The sequence below is a fragment of the Aspergillus novofumigatus genome, assembly GCF_002847465.1.
Source record: "Aspergillus novofumigatus IBT 16806 chromosome Unknown P174scaffold_1, whole genome shotgun sequence".
NCBI lineage: Eukaryota > Fungi > Ascomycota > Eurotiomycetes > Eurotiales > Aspergillaceae > Aspergillus > Aspergillus novofumigatus.
In genome coordinates, this window is record NW_020194274.1 from 1,576,662 (window position 1) to 1,597,519 (window position 20,858).

The 20,858-nt window shown below is 51.4% G+C and overlaps 8 protein-coding genes across 8 annotated transcripts; 4 read left to right on the forward strand and 4 right to left on the reverse strand.

Annotated features, from left to right (window-relative positions):
• Window positions 1-145: 145 nt before the first annotated feature.
• P174DRAFT_416185 (sugar porter family MFS transporter) lies at window positions 146-2,045 on the reverse strand (the record flags this gene model as incomplete). Its single annotated transcript, XM_024824473.1, has 5 exons — window positions 146-400; window positions 454-530; window positions 589-934; window positions 997-1,469; window positions 1,520-2,045. 5 exons carry the CDS (start codon window positions 2,043-2,045, stop codon window positions 146-148), a joined length of 1,677 nt encoding a protein of 558 aa, XP_024687044.1.
• Window positions 2,046-3,401: 1,356 nt separating this feature from the next.
• P174DRAFT_436863 (V-type ATPase assembly factor PKR1) lies at window positions 3,402-4,440 on the forward strand. Its single transcript, XM_024826142.1, has 2 exons — window positions 3,402-3,541; window positions 3,610-4,440. Exon 2 carries the CDS (start codon window positions 3,771-3,773, stop codon window positions 4,302-4,304), a length of 534 nt encoding a protein of 177 aa, XP_024687045.1. The 5' UTR covers window positions 3,402-3,541; window positions 3,610-3,770; the 3' UTR covers window positions 4,305-4,440.
• Window positions 4,441-4,649: 209 nt separating this feature from the next.
• P174DRAFT_508714 (anaphase promoting complex subunit 2) lies at window positions 4,650-7,485 on the forward strand (the record flags this gene model as incomplete). Its single annotated transcript, XM_024831483.1, has 3 exons — window positions 4,650-5,184; window positions 5,237-6,808; window positions 6,835-7,485. Exons 1-3 carry the CDS (start codon window positions 4,747-4,749, stop codon window positions 7,483-7,485), a joined length of 2,661 nt encoding a protein of 886 aa, XP_024687046.1. The 5' UTR covers window positions 4,650-4,746.
• A 77-nt stretch (window positions 7,486-7,562) lies between these two features.
• On the reverse strand, window positions 7,563-9,032 carry P174DRAFT_456167 (TauD/TfdA family dioxygenase; the record flags this gene model as incomplete). The annotated part of the gene is made up of 6 exons (XM_024829405.1): window positions 7,563-7,843; window positions 7,864-7,925; window positions 8,005-8,265; window positions 8,345-8,610; window positions 8,677-8,906; window positions 8,987-9,032. The coding sequence occupies 6 exons, from the start codon at window positions 9,030-9,032 to the stop codon at window positions 7,563-7,565; spliced, it is 1,146 nt and encodes a 381-aa protein (XP_024687047.1).
• A 672-nt stretch (window positions 9,033-9,704) lies between these two features.
• On the forward strand, window positions 9,705-10,612 carry P174DRAFT_508716 (type 1 glutamine amidotransferase; the record flags this gene model as incomplete). The annotated part of the gene is made up of 2 exons (XM_024831484.1): window positions 9,705-10,440; window positions 10,461-10,612. 2 exons carry the CDS (start codon window positions 9,705-9,707, stop codon window positions 10,610-10,612), a joined length of 888 nt encoding a protein of 295 aa, XP_024687048.1.
• Window positions 10,613-11,263: 651 nt separating this feature from the next.
• P174DRAFT_426746 (uncharacterized protein) lies at window positions 11,264-11,947 on the reverse strand (the record flags this gene model as incomplete). The annotated part of the gene is made up of 1 exon (XM_024825396.1): window positions 11,264-11,947. One exon carries the CDS (start codon window positions 11,945-11,947, stop codon window positions 11,264-11,266), a length of 684 nt encoding a protein of 227 aa, XP_024687049.1.
• Window positions 11,948-13,980: 2,033 nt separating this feature from the next.
• Window positions 13,981-15,468, forward strand: P174DRAFT_436867 (lactonase family protein). The gene is made up of 3 exons (XM_024826143.1): window positions 13,981-14,440; window positions 14,491-14,503; window positions 14,542-15,468. The coding sequence occupies exons 1-3, from the start codon at window positions 14,052-14,054 to the stop codon at window positions 15,316-15,318; spliced, it is 1,179 nt and encodes a 392-aa protein (XP_024687050.1). The 5' UTR covers window positions 13,981-14,051; the 3' UTR covers window positions 15,319-15,468.
• Window positions 15,469-15,889: 421 nt separating this feature from the next.
• On the reverse strand, window positions 15,890-17,757 carry rfeD (putative transcription factor RfeD; the record flags this gene model as incomplete). The annotated part of the gene is made up of 5 exons (XM_024824474.1): window positions 15,890-16,513; window positions 16,632-17,039; window positions 17,088-17,233; window positions 17,299-17,467; window positions 17,644-17,757. The coding sequence occupies 5 exons, from the start codon at window positions 17,755-17,757 to the stop codon at window positions 15,890-15,892; spliced, it is 1,461 nt and encodes a 486-aa protein (XP_024687051.1).
• Between the last annotated feature and the right edge of the window lie 3,101 nt (window positions 17,758-20,858).

Sequence of the window (20,858 nt, forward strand, 5' to 3'; positions counted from 1 at the left end):
ATGATTATTTGTGATAAGGACAGGTGAGGTAGTCGTAATCATCGTTATATGCTAGCTAGTCATTTATGTGATGTACACAATCAGAAGATAAAAGCAAAAGTCCACCCGTGGACTTGTCTTTTGTCACAAACCCCGTTAACAGAAATCAAGGCGCAGCATCCGCATACGCATTCTGATACTCGTATTCGGCACGCAACAGCTCCGCCTCAATAGCGTGTCGGCGCGCTTTCTCCGCTTCACTGGAATTATCCTTGAAGACATGGTCCATCTGCTCGAGCGTGCGGCCCTTGGTCTCAGGGATGAAGAAAAAGGTCCAGACGAGTGCGAGGAGACAGAAGACGGCGAAGAAAACGTAGGCGCCGTAGCCGGTGTTTTCGACCAGAGGCGGGGTGATGAGGCCCTATCGTTCGTTAGCTTTTATGGGGTTGGCGGGGTGAATGAGAGGGAGCTTACGATGATAAAGTTGTTTAGCCAGTTTGAGCAGGTGGAGAGGGCGACGCCCTTGGCACGGAGGGAGGAGGGGAAGATCTCTGTTGTTTGTCAGTTTTATTTCAGGATTAGGGTGAGAATGAGCTAGGAGAAACATACCAGACGGAAGAGCCCAGGGGACAGGACCCCAAGAAGCACCAAAGCTGAGCATGTAGAAGAAGAGGAAGGCGACGCTGACCCAGCCTTGGGGGCGGTGGGCGGGCCAGTTATTGGAGAAGAGGCCAACGAGGACGGCAATGATGACGTGGGAGATTGTCATGAACAATGCACCCCAGAGGAGGAGGACGCGGCGGCCGAGGCTATCCATTGTCCAGACGCTGGTCATGACGCCGACGAGCTGGGTTACGTTGAGGACACCGGACATGAGGAGTTGCATGTCGTAGTCTAGGCCCATGGTCTCGAAGAGGGTGGGAGAGTAGTAGATGAGGGCGTTGATGCCGACAAACTACGATATGTCAGTGGGGTTCGAGGGGTTTTTCGAGGGGAGGAAGGATGAGAAAAACTCACCTGCTGGAAGAACATGAGGCCCATGCCCACGTGAGTTCGTCGCCAGCATCCTTTCTTGAAGCAGTCCGCCCAGGAAGCCATTTCCAGCAAGAGTGATTTCCGAGTACCGCCTCCTTGGAGGGTAGGATGCTTTTCCGCGTTCAATTCCTGGTGAAAGCGGACCTCGGCTTGGATGTCGAGGTACTCCTGCCGGACCCGCTTGTCGGATGGAGGCAGCCGACGCAGCTTTGACAGACTCTGGAGGGCTTCTTCGTTGCGTCCCTTGGATGCGAGCCATCGAGGAGAGAAGGGCAAGGCAAGGACACCGCCAGCGAGGACAAAGCCGGGAATCATCTGCAGGAGGAAGGGAAGTCTCCAGGACCATTCGCCCGCCATGAATCGGGTGCCGTATGTGATCCAGTATGCGATGACGATGCCGAGGACAATACAAAACTCTTCCAGCACCAGCAACGTACCACGGCACTCCGGAGGACCTGGCAAACTGTCAACGCTGTCCCGACTTAGAAGGATCGGGGCCACTTACTGATCTCGGAAATGTACAACGGAGCAACCATCGACAGCATACCGATCCCCACCCCTCCAATAAATCGAGCCACAGTCAACATGGGATAGTCGATCGCGGCAGTCTGCAGGATAGAACCAATCGTGAAGATGATGACGGCAACAATAATCGAGTACCGTCGAGAGATCTTGTCGGCGATCCATCCCTGGTTGAGCGCACCAAGGAGAGCCCCCAATTCAATCATGGCAGTCATGAGACCTTTCCAGAAACCAGCACCAGATGCATTAGGAGCTACCTCTGGAAAGCGTTCCAGAAATTGGTCCATCACCAGAATGACCGACACCACACCTTGATCGTAGCCAAAGACTAGACCACCGAGCGTCGAACATGCGGCACAGAGAAAGACAAACGGGTTCGAGATTAGACCACGAAGACCGGGAGGCCCATAGGGCTCCCGGTCAGTCATAATGTCCTCTGCATGATGGCTGAATCCTACCCGACCATCTGGGGAGACGTCCTTGGCGAGGTCAGGATGTTTGTTTGCCATACCTGGCTTGTATAGGGAGAAAGAGAGAAGGGGGAAGTGTACAATATAAGGTTGTGGCGGAGGACAAGACTTGTGGCTAGTCGGATGGAAGAGGACAGGGAAAAGCTACAGAGCCGAAGCCTGATTTATATAGGTCTAAGCAGGGCCCGTCCATTGTGATTGAGACTTGGACAGGTGCAAAGGCCGAGCAAGATCCCTGATTCGTAGACATTCGGGGTAGGACGGTCGTGTCGGATACTACCCGAGCCATGATTCTGAGGCGGGGGAAGCACAGAAGAGCAAAGAAGAAACCAGCCCTAATAGTCTGGTAACAATTACTGGGCGAAGCTGGGATCAAGGAGATGTAGATCCGCAGAGAGACTGTCGAATAGCAGCGAGGCCGTTTGCAGCAGACGGCTATTGGAAGTGAGAGGACACTCTTAACCCAAAGAGGAAATAACCGAGTGGGTATCGGATCGGGGTTGGAGCTCTAAACGGGGCGTTTTAGACGGGTGGATTCATGGGACAAGCTGAAGTAAAACCAGGGCTGTTGATGCTCGAATTTACTAGAACCAAGGTGTCTGCCATAGAACAAGAGAGAATATGTTTGTTCTTCAGATCAGATTGATAGCTGACTGCTTAGTCTCTGGTCTGTACTGCTCACATTCAAGTATCTGATAATGAAGGGATCCCGTGATACTTAGAGGGCGGACGGCACGTGCTGATCACACGAGATGAGCGATGATGACGCCCTTGTCCCAGATGCTACTCCGTACAGTGGTCGGCCCGACGGCAAGGATATTGTGGAGGAGCTCAGGGCGAAAACCGATCGGAAAATGATTTGAGGATAGGTAACACAATCGAGCTGATGATTATCCCGTGCTAGTTGCTGTGATAAATCCAACCTGATCTGCCTCATTCCTTTGCGTGTTGCCTGTCACCCGCAGTAGTCATGAAGACTGTACGGAGAGCTTACCGGGCAGGATATATACTCCGGAGTCTTTCGGTGTTAAGGACGAGAAGTAATTGTATCTTCTGCAGTCTATTGATAAATTAATATATCTAGATAGATGTCTACCTGACGCTGTCTCTAAATGCCTAATCTGCTTAAAATGTGCTAGCGCCAGTTGCAACTGATGCCCCTCTTTGCATGTCTCAACATCTTCATCCGCTGTTTACTCTGTATGTCTACAAAGTCCTCCTCCCTACGATATATCGCAACCTATCCATATTCCTAGCCTCCATCTGAACTATCCCCACGGGTAGATAGACAGTTACTGAATCAACCAAAATCTCCCCCTGATTCCTCGCAAATCCTGGGGCTTACTCCAGTCGTCCTCTTGTCTATTCCCCACTTGATCATCACCAGTCAAACGCCGACCGTCATTCTCGGTCATCCGCCGACTTTCTGAAGTTGCAAGCCACCACTTCTCAGTTTTGCATTAACTTCTCTTCTTCGAAAATCCCATAACTGCAAGCTTGACTGCAGTCCTCCCTTTCCACGAGGCGTAATCCTAGTTTGTGACCCCTCTTTTACTGCAGATCTATTCCAAGAGCATAGAGTATCACTAATGTTGTCATGCAGTAACCTTTCTGACCCTGCAGGTTCGACGGATTTCAGTTTCCGACTATCAACGTCATTGCTTCTTGACCCTGTCCAACAAACCGAGTTTTACCATCAACCCCGCAAGAAAACCCTTGAGCCTGATCCACCCACCTTGCCCTTGTCAGTTGCCGTAATCAAACATGGGATCATTTGTGGAGGACCTCTGGTCGAGCATCTTTACCCCGGGACCCACCCCGTCGCTCCTGATCGCGACCAATGTCACCTTCGCCGCGCTGCAACTCCTCCTGCTCGCGCTCCTCCTCGCCACCTACAGCATTCACTTCGTCGTGCTTTCCATCCTTTCCGCGGCGCTCTGGTGGTCGATCAACTGGTTTGCTCATGAGTTGAGCCAGGTACAGGCACAGGAGGCGCCCAAGGAGACACACGAGGATAAGGAGCGGAGGAGTGGTAGCACGAAGCCACTGGGGGCCCTGGAAAGCAGCGACAGTGATACCGAGACTGAGGTTGTGAAGGAGAAGAGCAAGGTCGCAGCTGCCACAGCTGCCACAGGCGTTTCCACGAGCGCTGCACCTACTACTGCCTCTACGTCGGCTACTCTCCATCCCCCAGCTGAATCGCAGTCGCGAAAGCGACTCAGCGTGAGTGGTGATAGCTCAGGATACCATAGCACGGATAGTGAGTGGGAGAAGGTGGATGATAACAATGGTTCTTAGCCAGTTATTGATCCTGTTACATCAACAACACTGTCCGGAGTTGATATGAGCTCTGTGATACATCTCTGTTGATCTACGAGTACTCCGACCATATACATTCGATCTCCTCAGTTGATACCCATAGATAACGATCGGTGGCGAGATTACTTGCATATTTCATACATTTTGTCATTATAGCCTATACATTTGAGTCGATTTGACTAATCTTGAACAATAACCTTTCTCTTGGTAGCTGTAATCTGCTCTCTATATGGATAAAGATCACGTGATAGCGCGATTCCTTGGCACCCACGCGACTACATCGATAACGATAGAGGTGCGAGATGCACGACCTCACGGCTCGCACGAGAAGCCACAATATAGCCCTGTACGACGTACAAGGGCGGTGATTTACGATCGTCGCCCCACGATGCGTCCGGATTGATCTCTCGTCTTCATTGCCATGCCTTCGACCATATCTGCCAGCCGCAAGCGCGTCTTCGGCTCCGTCTTCCCACCCGCGTATTTCACCACCGCGCCGGCGTCTCGGTTAGCCAGCGCCAAAAGTCCGCGCCATTCCGAGTCTGCTGAGACAATTGATGATCAGGAACAAAATGACAAGGAAACTCGGGATCGTGCGTGGCGTGTAGCCACTGCGTTTCTGCAATTACCGAGCGAAGGGCTTGCGGATTTAACGCAGGCAGAGGATGGTGAGGAGTTTCTCCAGCGGTGGAGGGGTCATAAGAGCTTCACGAAAGAGGTCAAGGATGCATTGGACTATTTGATTTTACCGTTGGCCAGGGGAGAAGGTCTCGCGACGGAGCAGCAGAGTATACTCGAGTGGTACCGCTTGGAGATACGGGTGCATTTCCTGCGCAACTTTCATGCGGTTCTGACAAAGGTATTTGACCTTGATGAACGATGAATGATGATGATAGTTCTGATTATACTAGGTGTTGGACTCGGAGGATAAAGGGCAGTTACAGGCTATTGTACGAATCCTAGGACTTGCACGGCGGTTGTACTTTGCTCCGTTCGTGGAGTACCTTCTACCGCTCCTGAACCATGCCGACCAGGAACGCGAGCTTCGTGCAATGGCGTATACGTTCCAAATGGTGGTGGCGTATGCCCTGCCTTGGACACGAGTATCAGAGTTGCTCTTCCGAGAGCTCACAAAAGACTCGCTCATTATCCTGGGGATTGACGCGTTGGATGAGGAAGCAAACTTTGAGGACAGTGTCAGTGTGGATAATATGGAGGTCGACCGGCAGTACTCGGTCTCCTACCAGGATTGGCGGGAAGAGCCGTCCGCGGAGGTTCGAATGCAGATGATGGCAGAGTACGAGGATGTGCGAGTCGTTGCGACGCGCGAACGCCTGCTGTCACTACTGAGGAGCTTGCAGCTCGTCGGCTTAGGAGGGGACAAGGCCCAAAAAGTTTTTGCCAGCGTGATGGACATGATGTTGACGGTGTTTATTGAATCTGCATATGCCAACCAGTGGGAGGGGCCATCGTTGGTCAGCCAGCACCTGCGACAGTGGATTGAAAATGTGTTTGCTCGGCTGGTTGTGCAGGTTCTGGCGATCATCAACCACGATGAGACAGGATCGACCGCCTCTGGACGTCTGGATGTGAGTTTGGCCGATGTGGAGAAGTGGCAGGAAATGGGTGTCTCTCGTCTGGGCTCACTCCGAACCCGGGAGCTGTTTGATATTATTGTCGAGTGGCCCGCGAGTAGCGGTGCGATTGAGGACCTGCGACACTTTTTGACCCATCCGGCCGCCAGGTACTGTCTGACTCAGGCGTTCATCAAGGTGCTCAACCAACGTTTGTTGCATCCCGGGGCGTCGACCATTGACATCTTACGAGTGTACATTTCAATTATCCGCGCATTCAACCTACTAGACCCCAAGGGTGTTTTGCTGGACCGAGTTGCGCGGCCCATTCGCAGGTACCTACGCGATCGCGATGATACTGTCAAGGTCATTGTGGGTGGGCTTCTGGCGGATCCTGCTGACACGGACGAGCCCAATCTGCCGTCTACCGGAGAGACTCTTTCGGAGCTGTCTGCCGAGCTAGCCAAAGCACACCAGAACTCACTGCGGGCCGACTCTGGCGAGCTTGATTGGGATGATATGAACTGGATGCCGGACCCAGTGGACGCAGCGCCGGACTACAGGAAATCGAAGAGCTCCGACGTCATTGGCAGTCTGATCAGTCTTTTCGAGTCCAAAGAGACGTTTGTCAGGGAAATGCAGAACATGCTGGCGGAGCGTCTGCTCCAGAAACGCGCCGAGTTCGAGCAGGAGACGTCCGTCTTGGAGCTGCTCAAGGTGCGCTTCGGGGACAATGCACTGCAAGCATGCGAGGTCATGTTACGGGACATCTTTGACTCTCGCCGGGTTGATGCCGTCGTCCGCAACGACCAAGGGCTTGTCCAGCAGGAAGACGACACCAAGCCGGAGCTGCATGCGAAGATCCTCTCACACTTCTTTTGGCCGGAATTTCCGCCGCAGGAATTCAAGGTCCCCCCGAAATTGCCACCCTGCAGGAGCGCTACGCGACAGGATTCGGATCGCTCAAACAGTCCCGGAAACTCACCTGGCTCAACGGGATGGGACAGGTCACCGTCGAGCTGGATCTCGAGGACCGAGTGTTTGTGGACGAGGTGACGACCTGGCAGGCCACCGTGATCTACGCCTTTGGCTCTGGGGAAGGGGCCACCACCAAAACGGTGGATGAGTTGTCGGCTGAACTCGGCATGTCGACGGCGCTCGTGCGCAGTGCGTGTCTCTTCTGGGTCAGCAAACGCATCCTCAGCGAAGTGCAGCGCAATACTTTCCGCGTCCTAGAGGTCCTACCCAATGACGATGACAAGGAAGCCGTCGGCGCCGCTGGCGTATCAGCGATGATGGAGTCTGGTCAGGCCCACGCGGCGGCAGCAGCAGCCGATGCAGCAGCGGCGGCGGCGGCCAAGGAGACGGCCGAGGCGGCGGCGATGGAGAAGATGAACCTGTACTGGCAATTTATCGTCGGCATGTTGACCAATCAAGGCGCGATGCCCCTGCAGCGCATCGTGATGATGCTCAAGATCGCGGTGCCGGGGGTTTTCCATTCAGCAACGAGGAGCTGCGCGAGTTCCTTGCGGGGATGGTCGCCAAGGGCAAGTTGGAGATTATCAGTGGAGGGAACTACAAAATAGTGCAGTAGTAGTTTGCATCCCATCGTACGACTAACAATCACATACATTGAAAGTATCATACAGACTAGAAAGCTACTCTACTCCGCATCCAACGGCGCCACCGGCGGCTGATCATCCACCTGAATCCCCCCTCGCTTCTTCTCATTACTATCCCAAAACGGCAACCTCCAACCGCCCTCATCCTCCGGCGTCGCCAACCACAACCGCATCAGATGCCGCCTCGGCGCCGGCGGCGCATGGTCCCTGTACGCCGTCCGCGCATGCAGCACATGCGAGTTAGCCAGGAACTGAATATCGCCGACCTCCAGAACCATATGCAGCGCGTTTTGGAGGCAGGTGTCCTCGAGCACCTGGATGGCTTCAAGCTGCGCCGCAGACAGCGGGGGATGATTCCCGCGTCGGAGAAGCGGGTCAGCGAGCGGACGTAGTATGGATCCCACCTGTCACACAACAACCCATCAATAAAAAAACCCCTAATCATTGCAAAAAGCAAGGGCAGACACGGGGGGAGGGACGTACTTGGTATACACGCGCGGGTTGTCTCCGCGCTCAAGATACACCACACTCGTCCGAATATACTCCTCCTGACCCTTGGAGGTCTCGCCCTTGCGATCAAAATACCAGATCGGCTGCGTTAGCGTCTTGAGCACGTCGGGCCGCTCCCTCGCCAGGATGTTATACACGGTATGTGAGGAGACGATGTCCGATTCGCCGCCTTCGAGGGCGCGCGCGATACACAGGAGGCCGACGATATCCGCGTCGTCGGCGTGGAAGAATTGTCTAGTTACTCGTCAGCCTGGCCTGGCCTATCTTTCACGGCTGTGAGGCAGTGGGGGGGGGGGGGAAAGGGGGAGGCTACCTAGCATTGGTACGATAGATGCGTACCTTGTCGATCTGCGTTGGATCCTCGCCTAGATCCTTGACGTGGCCGAGGACATGGCCGCGGCTGTTCTGGCTGACGAAGTAGCCCAGGTACGTCCCGAGACCCATGTACACGACGGCGGATTTGTGGTTTCCCCACTGGGTGACGGGGAGACCCTTGAAGAGGATGAAGCCCCGGCCGTTGAGGAGGTCGTTGCGGAGGGAGTGCAGGTGGGTGCTTAGGTTTGGGAGCGGGAAGTTTTTCTATCGTAGGCGTCAATCATGTTTTTGAATATGTGGTAAGGAGAGGGGTGAGGAAGGTGGGGGTACCTTTGAAATCCCCGTCAAGGGAATCTTGTTGTTGATAAACTCATCCCCTGCGCGACTCAGCTCGTCCAATTCCTCTGGGGTAAACCGGTGCGTCCATTTCTCGGGGTGATCGCGGTACTCGGCTGCTGTCCAGACCGTAGGGCCTGTGATTTCCTTGGGGAAGCGTTCGAAGGGCTGGAGATGGTCGTAGAGAGGGGGTGTTGGCCTGTTGTCTTTAGGCCGTCGGGGAACTGGGAGGGGGAGATGCGACTTGTGTGACGGCCATATCCTGTCAATTGTCGTATACTTGCGTTGTCCTACTTGTCTTGACACTTTGTATGGCATCTTGCGGTCGTGAGGGGTATATATATATACATGCTATAGTCTACACGGCAAGTATGAATGATTGGTCAATAGCGGAGATGATGGCGTGCCAGGCTGTCTTTGTTTTTATAGGCTCGTGGCGCCGGCTGGAGATGATACAGTGCTGGGAGTGGTGATGCGGAATGATGGCGCAATCAGATGGGGATGTGACAGCATCAATCAAGTACTCCGCAATACATTATATAAAGATGTAACGCTATCAACAGGTGAAGTTCTTCGGTAACTTCTGTATATTTTCCATGTCGAGTCTAAGCCAAGGCTATGCAGGCTGAAGGTGAATACTTCAGCCCTACATATGTGACAGTCATTATCATGAACTACTCCACCTTTTATACCTGCTCTACACTGTGTATATACGCTTCCATCAGCTATAGTTCTAGTGAGCAAACTAACTTACAAATATAACTTAATATATATATATATATATATATATATATATCCTCTAGTATAACTATCACATCTATCAATCTCTCTACATAATCTACAGATCAACTGGCTTCGCAAAACACCAACAGGAAAACCTCTCCCAATCCGGTAACTAGTTCCGAAGACTATAAGACTAACCACAAGACCAACACACCTTCTTATCCCAACAACTCCTCATAAAAAAGCATTGGATACACTCGTGGCTCAACCGGCAAAGAAACGAGGCAGAGAAAAAAAAAATGCACCTCCACATCGCCATCTTGGACCTCGACGTCCCCGTCCCAACCGTCTACGCCGCGCGAGGCCTCTACAGCTCGCAACTCACCAATCTCCTCATCTCCGCCGCAGCACGTCTCTCCCAGTCGCAAGCCTTGCCCCCCGGTAAAGAAATAACATTAAGCACATCGTCTTACGATGTCATCGGGGGTATCTTCCCCCCGGCACATCTCCTACGAGAGAGGGGTGGTTCTGGTATAGACGGCATCCTCCTAACCGGCTCCTCCACCTCAGCCTACCGCTCCGACCAACACCCCTGGATTCCCTCTTTGCAGACTTTCCTGGCAGATGTCTATGTGAGCCACCCGCATATCAAATTCTTCGGCTCGTGTTTCGGGCATCAGATGCTCGCGCGGACGCTAGTGCCGGGGTGTGAGGTTGAGGCTTGTCCGGCGGGTTATGAGATTGGTGTGCATGCTATTTCGCTAAAGGAGGAGTTTGTGGAGAGGATTGGGCTTCCTTTTCTGCCACCAGCAGCAGCAGGGGAGGGTAAGAAGGAGATGAAGCTGCAGTTTATCCATGGGGATTGGGTTGTATGTGAGACAGGGCTACCGGATGACTGGGTGAATGTTGGCTCGACGCCGCGGTGTCCTATCCAGGGATTATATCGTCCCGGACGGGTGTTGACTTTCCAGGGGCATTTTGAGTTTGATGTGTTTGTGAATAGCGAGACATGCCTGGAGTTTGGGAGGAGGTGGGGTGGGATGGGGAAATAGTAGAAAGGTATGTGAGGGCGATTGAGGCGCGTGATGGGGAGGATGATGCGGAGGTTGCGGCGGAGATGGTGGTCTGGTTCTTTGCGGGGGAGGATATGAGAGCTGCTGAGGTGAAGATGATGGAGGGAGGGCTGTTGACGCCTCCGTTGGAGTAGCCAGTGTTCGCGACTTGAGGTTTAACCCTGGCAAGTCCCAGAACTGAGGTAGCAGTGATTGCATGAAAGCATAACAGCAATCTAATGGACCGCTAAATCCCAAAGCTGAACAGTAGTTCAAGGCTGGGTGAAGTTCAAAACAAATTGAACGATCTACCAGTTGCTGCTCTTGTCCTCTCCATCAGTACGTACTTTTGTCCTTCGCATCCCAATTCAAAGCTACATCATCTGCCAATGTGCCCCAAGTGTCTTGTTGCATCGTAGCGAAAGTAGTGTTGTCTCAACCTTCTCATCTTGCAAAACGTCCTTCAGTAAAGGTTGCGTTGAGCCTCATAAGGCGTTATAATCCTGATCTCTTCGCCTTTGTAACCTCCATACATATGGTTGGCCAGGATCATGGCCAATACACCTTCGATATGAGCAGAATTGTACTTTGTAGCCTTGACGGCTCAATCATGCACGCAGATTCCTTCAGACTGAGCACGAAATGCCCAGTATCAAAGGCTGATTGACCAGGTTGAAAGGCATCCCGTATCATCTTGTCCCAGTCAGGATTAACCCCAAGCGAGTTGGTCACAGGGTGAGCTGTGCGAAAGTTGGTCGGAAACGGCGTTGCTCCATCAAGTTTTACGACGGGATGGTTCACCCCAGTCAGCCGGACGACAAGAACAATGGACGTTTCCATCCGGTAACTAAACTCTTTCCATCCCGGTTGTTCTTTCGCTGTAAGAACCGTGGGCTGGAGTTGCCATGTCGTGGCAGCAATTTTCGGAGACTCTTTGCACGTTTTGAGAGGGTTCCAACCATTGACTTTGAGCTCTTTAGGGTCCTCGTCTCGGATGAGGAGCACGGCTTTCGCCTCTGACCCAAAATGCTGGGAACAGACGTTTTGAGGCCAGGTTGTTGTTTGTCAAAACGGGGGATCTGCCCTTCTCTGGCGACGTACTGGCAGACTTGACTTAAAAGCGATGACCGCACAAGTTTTCTCCTCTGGTTACATGGGTGCTGATTTGGTGGAAGCTGCGGAGCAATGTTGAAATCAACACCTGTATGTTGCTTCAACCACCAAATCTTCACCGTGATCCACTTGCCTTCTGGATCTTCCTCAACAGGCTCAAGGGCAAAGTATCCGCTGGTGTGCAGCTCATGGGCGTAGGGGGAGAGAAGTGTGAAGTTTGCTGCCCTTTCAATCCCGGGGACATGTCCATAAATGGGCTTATGCCATGCTTCCACCTTTTCAGCAGAACTAAACTGCCTCAGAGCGCTAAAAAATTGTTTGACACCATCAGTATTTGGGTCAGTCATCCAGTAGGGGTATAAATGGCACGCTGGCATATGTCCTTTCCGAACTTCGTCAGAATGCAGGCCAGATCGCGCAAACGACAGTAGGGAATCACATGCTTAGTGCTAATGCAGTTACAATAGATTCTGGCCGGAAGGCATAGCCTACGTCGCGCTTGGCTGGTTCACTTCTAGGCGGCCTTCCCCAGGGCTGGCTCGGCGGTTCCCCTTTTCCTTTCCATTCACTCAGTGGCACATTCCTCATGCGTTGCATGCCACTTAGGGTCGACGGAAATGCCTACCGCGGGTCCCTTCAATTCGGAGACATCTTCAAGGGGCGATCAGGCCCTGGCAGAGAGCCTTTTGCTCTTCAGATGAGTAGTTTCCAGTCAGTGTACGCGCCTTTTGTTCGGCCGCTTCGATCTGGCGGAGTACTTGGTAAGCACTCGAGAGATGGCTGCAGGAGGCCATAACACGCGTTATAAATCTGCTGCACCAATTTTTCGCGATTCGCAGCATACGTAGCTGAGCTTCAATCGATACTCGGCCTATACGTCAGCACCAGGTCGACGCTCGGGCTTGCTAGGAGGAGCGGTGGTTGCTGAGAGATCATACTTTAGTGCCTCTGCGACGTCGTTACAGCGTCCACTGACGGGCAACTCACGTCGATCACAGTAGCAAGAAACAGCAACGATATGAGGATGGATTTCCAACTTTCCTCTACGAGATTGCGCCTAATGGCAGTCTCGACTGCTTTGCTAATGGCAGCCGCCAAAGAAGAATGGGGCTCCATCAGTGGTTTATGAGGGAGGAATTGAGATGGTAGGAAGGGAAGCAGGATGTGGGAGGCAGATGAAGCTATTTATTTACAATGAAAGCTTCGGATGCTCTCTGTCTTTTTGTAGCGAATGCATCTTTATTAGAGAAGTGAATGCTTAAGTCTGCGACTTAGGTCTTCTCAGTAAGTGAAGAAGGAAGAAAGGATAGTTAAGAGGAAGAAAGTGAACTAATAGGCTATATATAGGTTACATATATCCAATGCTACTTCATTACATACAGAAAAGATATCTAGACCCTAGCTCAGTTAATAAGATAATCAAGTAAAGAAGATATAAGTCTTCATTTCAATGAGTTCAAGCTATTCATAGCTTGCCAAACAATAGGGATGAATGCCTTCATTAATAAGCTTGTTCTTGGAACTCTAGGCACTGCAGTAGACGTTTGAAACGAGTATCTAACAGTAGTCCAAAAGCAAGTAGGGAAGCAGGAGGGATGGTCTATAAGAGGAAGGCAAGCACACAAAGTGTTGATTCTATGGGGTTTGGACACCCATTGCGCGTCATCCAAACAATTAGTTCTTCTGAGCATTCCCTTCGACAAACCACTCCAAATAGCTTCCTGTCCTGCATCTACAATTCTTCATCATGCCTTACCTAGAATCCCCTACCTAGAAATCCTTCACCGAAGCTGGAATAAGTTGTTCTGGGGTTATTTTTCACGCTAGAAACTTGCTTCTTCCTGAGGAAGGACCTACAAACATCAACTAAGCACGTATCAACGTCATACTGAGCATTGTTCTCATCAAACTCATTCAAACCGAGATATTGTAAAAAGCAGCAGTAGAGTATAGCCGAACTCAAAGCAAGTAGCCAGGAACTGAATCTACTCTTGTATAGATATACTCCGCAGTCTAGTCTAAACCATACGCGATGCCAAGCCTCTCAACATACATGCTTTACCCGAATAGGAACGCTATTTGTGTCCAGGGGTATGGAGGTTATCCGGACCCCGTAAGGATAACCATTTCTGGTGCGGGGAAAAGGGTAAGACACTGCAACATCATCAACATGAGACATCTACAGTAGGATCTAATGATTCGATTAAACTCTGCCCGAATACGCTGTATCCCACGTTCTTGGCATCCCCCACACTTACATAGTCATAGTCCAAAACATGAAGAAACATGCAGATCCATGCCAACCCAACTACCACTCCCACGCCAGCCACCTGCTCCGCTTATCCTGCATGAAGACAACAACAATGTTACCTTCGCGCCTTCATTTCCGTCCGGGATTTCTCCCGCCCGTCCCGAGTATATAATTTGTAACTACCCCCGTAAATTGACAATCTTTTCAGTCTTTATACTCCACTGGACAAAATGCTAGGCTATCTCCCCCTGTTCGCGTCGCTGGCTTCCGCCGCGACCCTGTATGCCACCCACTACAGTGGCTCTGTTTACACCCTCTCCCTCACCCAGCGCAATGGCAAGTACGATCTGTCGCTCGCGTCGGACATGACCACCTGCGGCGGCATGCCGAGCTGGTTGACCCTGGATTGCGAAGCGAGCACCCTGTACTGCACAGGGCGCACTCTCTACTGCTCCGACGAGACCGGTGACGCGACGACCAATGGCACTTTGACCTCTTACGCCGTCGGCAAAGATGGATCGCTCAGGCAGCTCGCAAAGGTGGTGGACGTCGGCGGTGGCGTCCACAGCGTCGTGTACGAAGGAGACGACGGCGCAAAGTACATCGCCATTGCGCACTAGTAAGTCGATTCCCAAAATAATGTGTAACAAAATCTGACAGCAGACGAAGCACCGGTTCGGCGGTATCGACCTTTGCCCTTCCCTCGAATCCGGCGACGAGCCCCTGCAGATCCTGCGGTATCAGACACCACCAGGCCCCCTTCCGCAGCAGGACTCATCCCACCCCCACCAGATCATCCTCGACCCTACAGGCTCGTTCATCCTCGTCCCTGACCTAGGCACTGATCAGGTTCGCGTATACGCCATCGACAAGCAATCGGGCCAACTAATCACCTGCCCCAGCCTCAACTACACGCCCGGCAGTGGACCGCGACATGGCCTCTTCTGGTCTGCTCACCACTCGCATCGCGATGGTCTGCGCATCCGGAAAAATGCCGCCAAAACCGCGCCGCAGACAATGCTGTACACGGTCAGTGAATTGAGCCGCCACTTTCACGCTTTCGCCGTCTCGTACCTCCCCTCTGGCTGTCTCGGCTTCCGCGAGACTCAGGACTTCGTGCCGTACCCGGGCGGTGGAGTCCCCGAGGGCGCGTCGCTGGCCGAGCTGCAGCAAGCCGGATCAAACCTGTATGCCTCGATCCGCAGCGACCATGCCTTCTCCGGCAATGATTCATTGGCCACCCTCTCCCGCTCTCAGAACGGCACCGTGACCTTCCAGGAACTCACCTCCTCCTATGGTCTGGTTCCCCGTACCTTTGTCATCAACAAGGCCGGAACCCTGGTCGCTATCGGAGACCAGTCCTCTTCCAACGTTGCCATTGTCGCCCGGGATCCAGCGAGTGGAAAGCTGGGTGACTTGGTCGCCAACATTCAGGTCGGGGAGCCCGGGAAGCCTGGGACTTCAACAGGCCTGAGCAGCGTCATCTGGGCAGAGTAATTTGAAATTTGTCATATCTCAATATCTTGCTGGATTCACAGTGTGAAGCGATAGCCTAGACGCACACCAAATGAAATCTTCATGCATTGCTGCCAAAAGACTAATAAGATGCAATTCTGAACCATACCCGTCCAAACCAGTATAACCAGTGTATCTTAATCCAAAAACAAAAGAGAAAAACCAAAATGCCCCGTACAAATATATCCGTCCAACATAATCATGAAATAAATGACAAAAGCCCAGCTTTTTAGTTTCATCCACGTTTTCAACATTTATAAAATCGAGTCTCATCAACCATATGTTGCCAGTACATACCAGAAGAGTAGCGGACTGATTGATGGGAGTATCTCGTTGGCAGGTCATACCTTGCCAAATTTCATGTATAGCCAAGGCATTGAAGTCATGAACCCCTTTACAGTTGATAACGCCCTGTGTCTGCACATTTCAGTCATGTCGCGCGTCATTTCAATGATCATGATCCCAAAACATTAATCGTCATCCATTAGACAGAGTAAAGTTGCGGCCAAATGAGTGTAATCGTCCGAGTCGGACGGGAGCGAGCCTTTTTTCTTCACCTGATTTCGATTTGGAATGCTTTCCATTTGCCCCCGACAGTCCGACACCGTGGACATCCACGCGGGCTCGGGTAGCTGGTAGGGCCGTACCCCGCGCTGTTGCTAGTCACTGCGCTGCCCGGACTGGAAGTCACGTTCTTGAACGAGACAGGGGGACTGCTAACGAACATTCCCACACACTCCCGGCATACGCCGCAGATGCATTCAGTGCACGCATAACATTCGTTCAGGGGCCATGGCCGCTTGCAGCTCGCGCAGTATATCTGAATTTCCTTGTTTCGGAATGATGCGGGGGTCGGGTTCGAGAACCGGTGGTGCTGACGCTGCGACGCAGAAGACGGGAACAGATTCAGAACTGGACTGGAGTCTGAATTCGCAGAGGTGCCCAGGTTTCTTCCGAAACTGTAATTTTTACCCGATGTGGTGGACGCAGAATCGATAGAGGATTCAATGGAGGGGAAAGGCTCGAGATCACCATCCCGACTGCGAGTCTCGAAAGGCGGCGGAGTGAGGGATTTGTGTAAAGGCGATGCCGCGTAAGAGTGAGGCGGGAATGGGCGATGCGATGCAGGCGGGGGCAGACTTCCAGACTGAAAAGCAGGTGGCAACGACGAACGATTCTGAGCGGGAGCCGACGTTATGTTAGAAATCAGAGGGGAATGGTGGGCGAACGACCAATCTAATCCAGTCAGCCATGAGCTACGTCCGTGATGAACAGCCAAAAAGTGCATGACTCACATCCGAGTTTTGCTCATCATCTGCTTCAGTGGCCGAGGTGGCCGCTTCAATCAGGTCCTCCCACCGCTTGCCTTGCGCCCAGGCTGCCGTTTGAGGCTCAGCCGAAAGTGCCTTGCGATCCCCTAGGCTAGGACGTCGTCCATATTCTTTCGACCTTGTCCGGTCGTGTTTTAGCTTGCGAGAGATAGACGACTTGCGTGGACGAGGCAGCTTGTCTCGTCGCTGGATAGGAGGTAGTGTCGATGAGCGACCGGGGGGAGAGTGGTTGAGAATAGAAGGAAGCAGTTCTCGTGGACGGGGCGACGAAAATGGATGTAGCGATTCTTGCTTGAAGTGGTCCCGCAGGGATGGCAATTCAATCGATGATCGCATGCGGTCGCCACCAATGTCGTTATCCGAGTGAATCTCCTGTGACTTGTCAGCCAAAATCACACTATCTTGATGTGCTATCCATACCATATCAGTATCCCAGTCCGACGCTAAACGATGATGGTGCAATTGAGCCAGTGCGACAGCGGCTGTTGCAGCTGCAGGATGAGCTTCATCGATACCACGGGGGGTTGCAGGCGAGCTGGCATCCGCAACGTAAATATCTCGGTCTGCTGTGGCTCAGAGTCAGAGCTGGCGCTCTTTGAATCTAGCTGGTCAAACAACTGAATGAACCCACCATTATGTCTTCGAGACGGAGCTTGGTTCGGAGGGGATATATGAGCACGCTGCTCCGGAGGCGTGGTGACCATCAAGAGAAAGCTTTCTTCGGTAGCCGGGAGCTTCGGAATGTAGTGGTTGGGATGGGCTCGTCGGATATGCTCTTGCATGGAGCGATACCGTTTCTCCTATACACATAATGTCAGACATTTATCTTACAGTCATTGCTTTTGACTAAATATTCTCTCTCGAATTGTTGTTGAAGGATCTGGATAACCGCTGAAAGTGGGGCTCCAGACTGATAGCTAGACGGGCGGGGGAAGAAGGAGCAGGGTAGTCGAAGAAACCACCAAGACGAACTCACACCCAGGCATCTTTTGCGGCAATTGGAGCCATCATTATTCTTCAATGGACAGACGACCTCATTATTGGCGTCAGTGACAGAGAAGGAGCTGGTCAGGGACGCTCGGGGCGGCATTGTCTGCATGAAACCGTGATGGCGGCGGGGTTGGAGGTAGATGCAAGCCAGCCAGCAAACAAGCAAGCCGTTCGATGTCAATCAGTCAATCAAGCAACGCAAAAGAGGTCCAAGCTAAAAGATTCGAACGTCGCAATACATGCTCCGATAAAGGCTGAAGATTTCTTAGAATGATTCCAGGTAAAAAGCCCATGCGACTGATTGAGCGGATGTCAAAGAATCGAAAGTGGAAAGGCAATTGAGGCGAAAGGGTTGAAAGTGTGGTAAATGAATACGTGAGCAGGTGATATGGAAGAACAATGAACCACGATTAGCTAGCTTGTAAGTACTCAAATGGGATAGCTAGCAAATAAGAATAGTAATAGGAGCTCTGTCGTGGTCGGTATATAGATAGCAGTTAAGAGCAGCGGTAGATGGTGGTAAATGTGGTTAGTCCGGGAAGATAAGTATGATAGAAAGGTAAGGTAAGGGGGGGTCAGCAAGAGTAGGTAGGAAAGTGTATGGATAAAGCTGCAAGGTATCGTAAATGAAATACACAGCCAGACAGGTCCGGTACAGATGGAGAATGCCAATAGCAAGCAGAATATCGGCGGGTTGTTCCAGAGGTCAAGAGGAGACGAAAGAAAGCCGGTAGAGCTGCGGAGGGGAAAAGGGTGGGTGGAATGGAACGAAAAACTGGATAAATCCCTAGGTTTTTAGGTAGTATTATTGTGAAAGTGTAATGATGATGATTGGGGCCGAAGAAGCCCGGAAGAGGCAGCGTGTGGGCTTCAAGCTCAAGGTCGAGAGCAATATACCAACGATGATAATAATGTCCCTCTCTATCGCTCGTGCAGACAATGATGATAGTGACGATGTTGATGATAATCGATAACGATAACAGACATGTAGTCTTCAGGTAGATTGGGGAACCTCAGGAATCTTTCTTTGAGATGAATCCAGTGGCACGGTGTCCAGGTCTAATGGTCCAAGGATGGCAAATCGTTCCGTGGGACCTCGAGATCATTACACAAGCCATTCCCTACCTTAGGATCCGATATGGTTATCATTGAGAGGGCAGACATTTTACACATGGTAGTACCAAAAGAGGTAGCTACAAGCTACCACTGTGGCACTTACAGCAGTTCCTACCTTATGCCGGAGCTGACCAGCTCCTCCACTTGTAGGGACTGTAAATTTTTTGGGGAGGGGAGGGAAAAAAAATCACTAGTGTAGAAAGTAAATTGTATTCAAGTGTCACACAAATGACAGCCAATGGCATTCGATCGATCAGGCAAGCTAATGCCCGAGTTCGAGGGTTAAGGAAGGCCTCTCCGTGATGCCGAATTAACATGGTGCCTATCGATAAAGGAAACGTGGGACAGCGCGATACCCGCATCGCAGACATGGATGTCCTCATTACACAACAGCATTTTCGGCTGAACCGAAAGACTTAAGGGGGATCAGAATTTCAAAGACCGATATCAGCTTGAGAGGAATTCAGAAGTATGAAGATATATGCCGATTTCTATCGTCAGACAGAATGTACCCCTTACAGCAGGTAGCATTACTATCAGTGGAGTGTCCAGTGACCATCCAAATGGATAAAGCATTACCGTACTGTATGGTAAACAAAGGAGGGGTTCTGGCAGACTGGGTATCCGACTCCAACACAGGTTTGTTTACGGAAAGTTTAAGGTTTTCTTTTTTTTTTTTCCTTTCTTGCTAACACTTCAGGTACCTTTTATCAAGATGAACTTCTGAATAAAAATATGTTTAAATGAAGTGCCTAATGCTGTACTGTCTTGACTGATTCGTCAGTCTGTTGGGGGCTGTTGGAACGTTGAGGTCAAAGAGCTGGTATTTCCAATACGTGTACTGCCGCAAACCATCCAAATTTCAAAGTCGAATGACCAGCACTTCGGGACACCCGGTGGAACCCCGCCCCTCTTGAGATTTGGGACAGCTGCGCAGCACAAATTTCAGCTGGGCCTTGACCTTTCAGAAGAGCTGGGTTCTAAGGTGAGATCAACTCCCTCTCCTTTTATGCCTTGAGAGTATGGAAGATGCCCCATTTATCCGGAGATCAGGTACCAGAACACAAAGAATGGAACGTTATATGAGTAGGCCTCATGCGACCTGTCCAAAATCTTTGTTACTTTTCTAAGCACCTCCTCCTTTGAGACTCCATAAGTGCATAGCTCTCCCCAGCTCCGGGTTGGAGCTTTCAATTCCAGAGCTCCAGCTCCAGTCCAGCTGCCTCTAATCTTACCTTAGTAAGCGTCTATTTGAGCAGCTAAGCCTGACCAGGCTAGTCGATGGCAAAATTTCAGTCTTAGTGCTACGCCACTCCAGTCTTTATTCCGTTCCAAGGTGGGGCACCGGCCTTTTCGACGCAGGCGATGTGAGATACAGAAAATTAGATACAGAAAATTTTGTTCAGCACAGTGGCAACTGGAAGCAAAATCTGAGCATGCGGCTGATCTCCTATGTAAGGAACAAGAATAGGAAAAACATGCACTTGAAAAAACGGGGGCTTCTCGCTCTGTATGGCTGTTTTCGAGCGAACCTCGGAAGCATCGCTTCTCCAGTCTCGTGGCTGGTGTGGACTGGAGAGGGGCGTCGATGCCCAATTCGTCCTTGAGCGAAATTCCAGTTGCCGTATGTTCCCGTTACTTCCTTGGTCCTTCGTACACCGTAGGCTATGGTTTACTTTTCGGTGGTTTACGAATTACGACGGAGGAGTACTTCGCTTAGGGAACCAGGCTCGTTCACAGTTTTAATATTAATCTAGAAGAACGTGTGCAGTTTCTAGTTCCAATCAGGTGCATATGTACCCCTCAGCAAGGATGTGTTCTATTGTTCTTTGTTCCAGCCAACTACCTATTTAGATGGAGGACTGGAGGTACCTTACTCCATAGTGTGGTGCACAATAAAAGTTGAGGTAGACTGATATCTACCTAAACCTAGGAAACCAGGTCAGCAACAATGTGACAAGAAATTCTAAATAGAAAGTGAAGGGAAAAGATACGATATAATCTACAGGTGTATATCCGATACAAGCCATGTCGAATCACCAGGGACCAGGACGAAGATGGGCCGGTTATCCGATACCTAGCAAT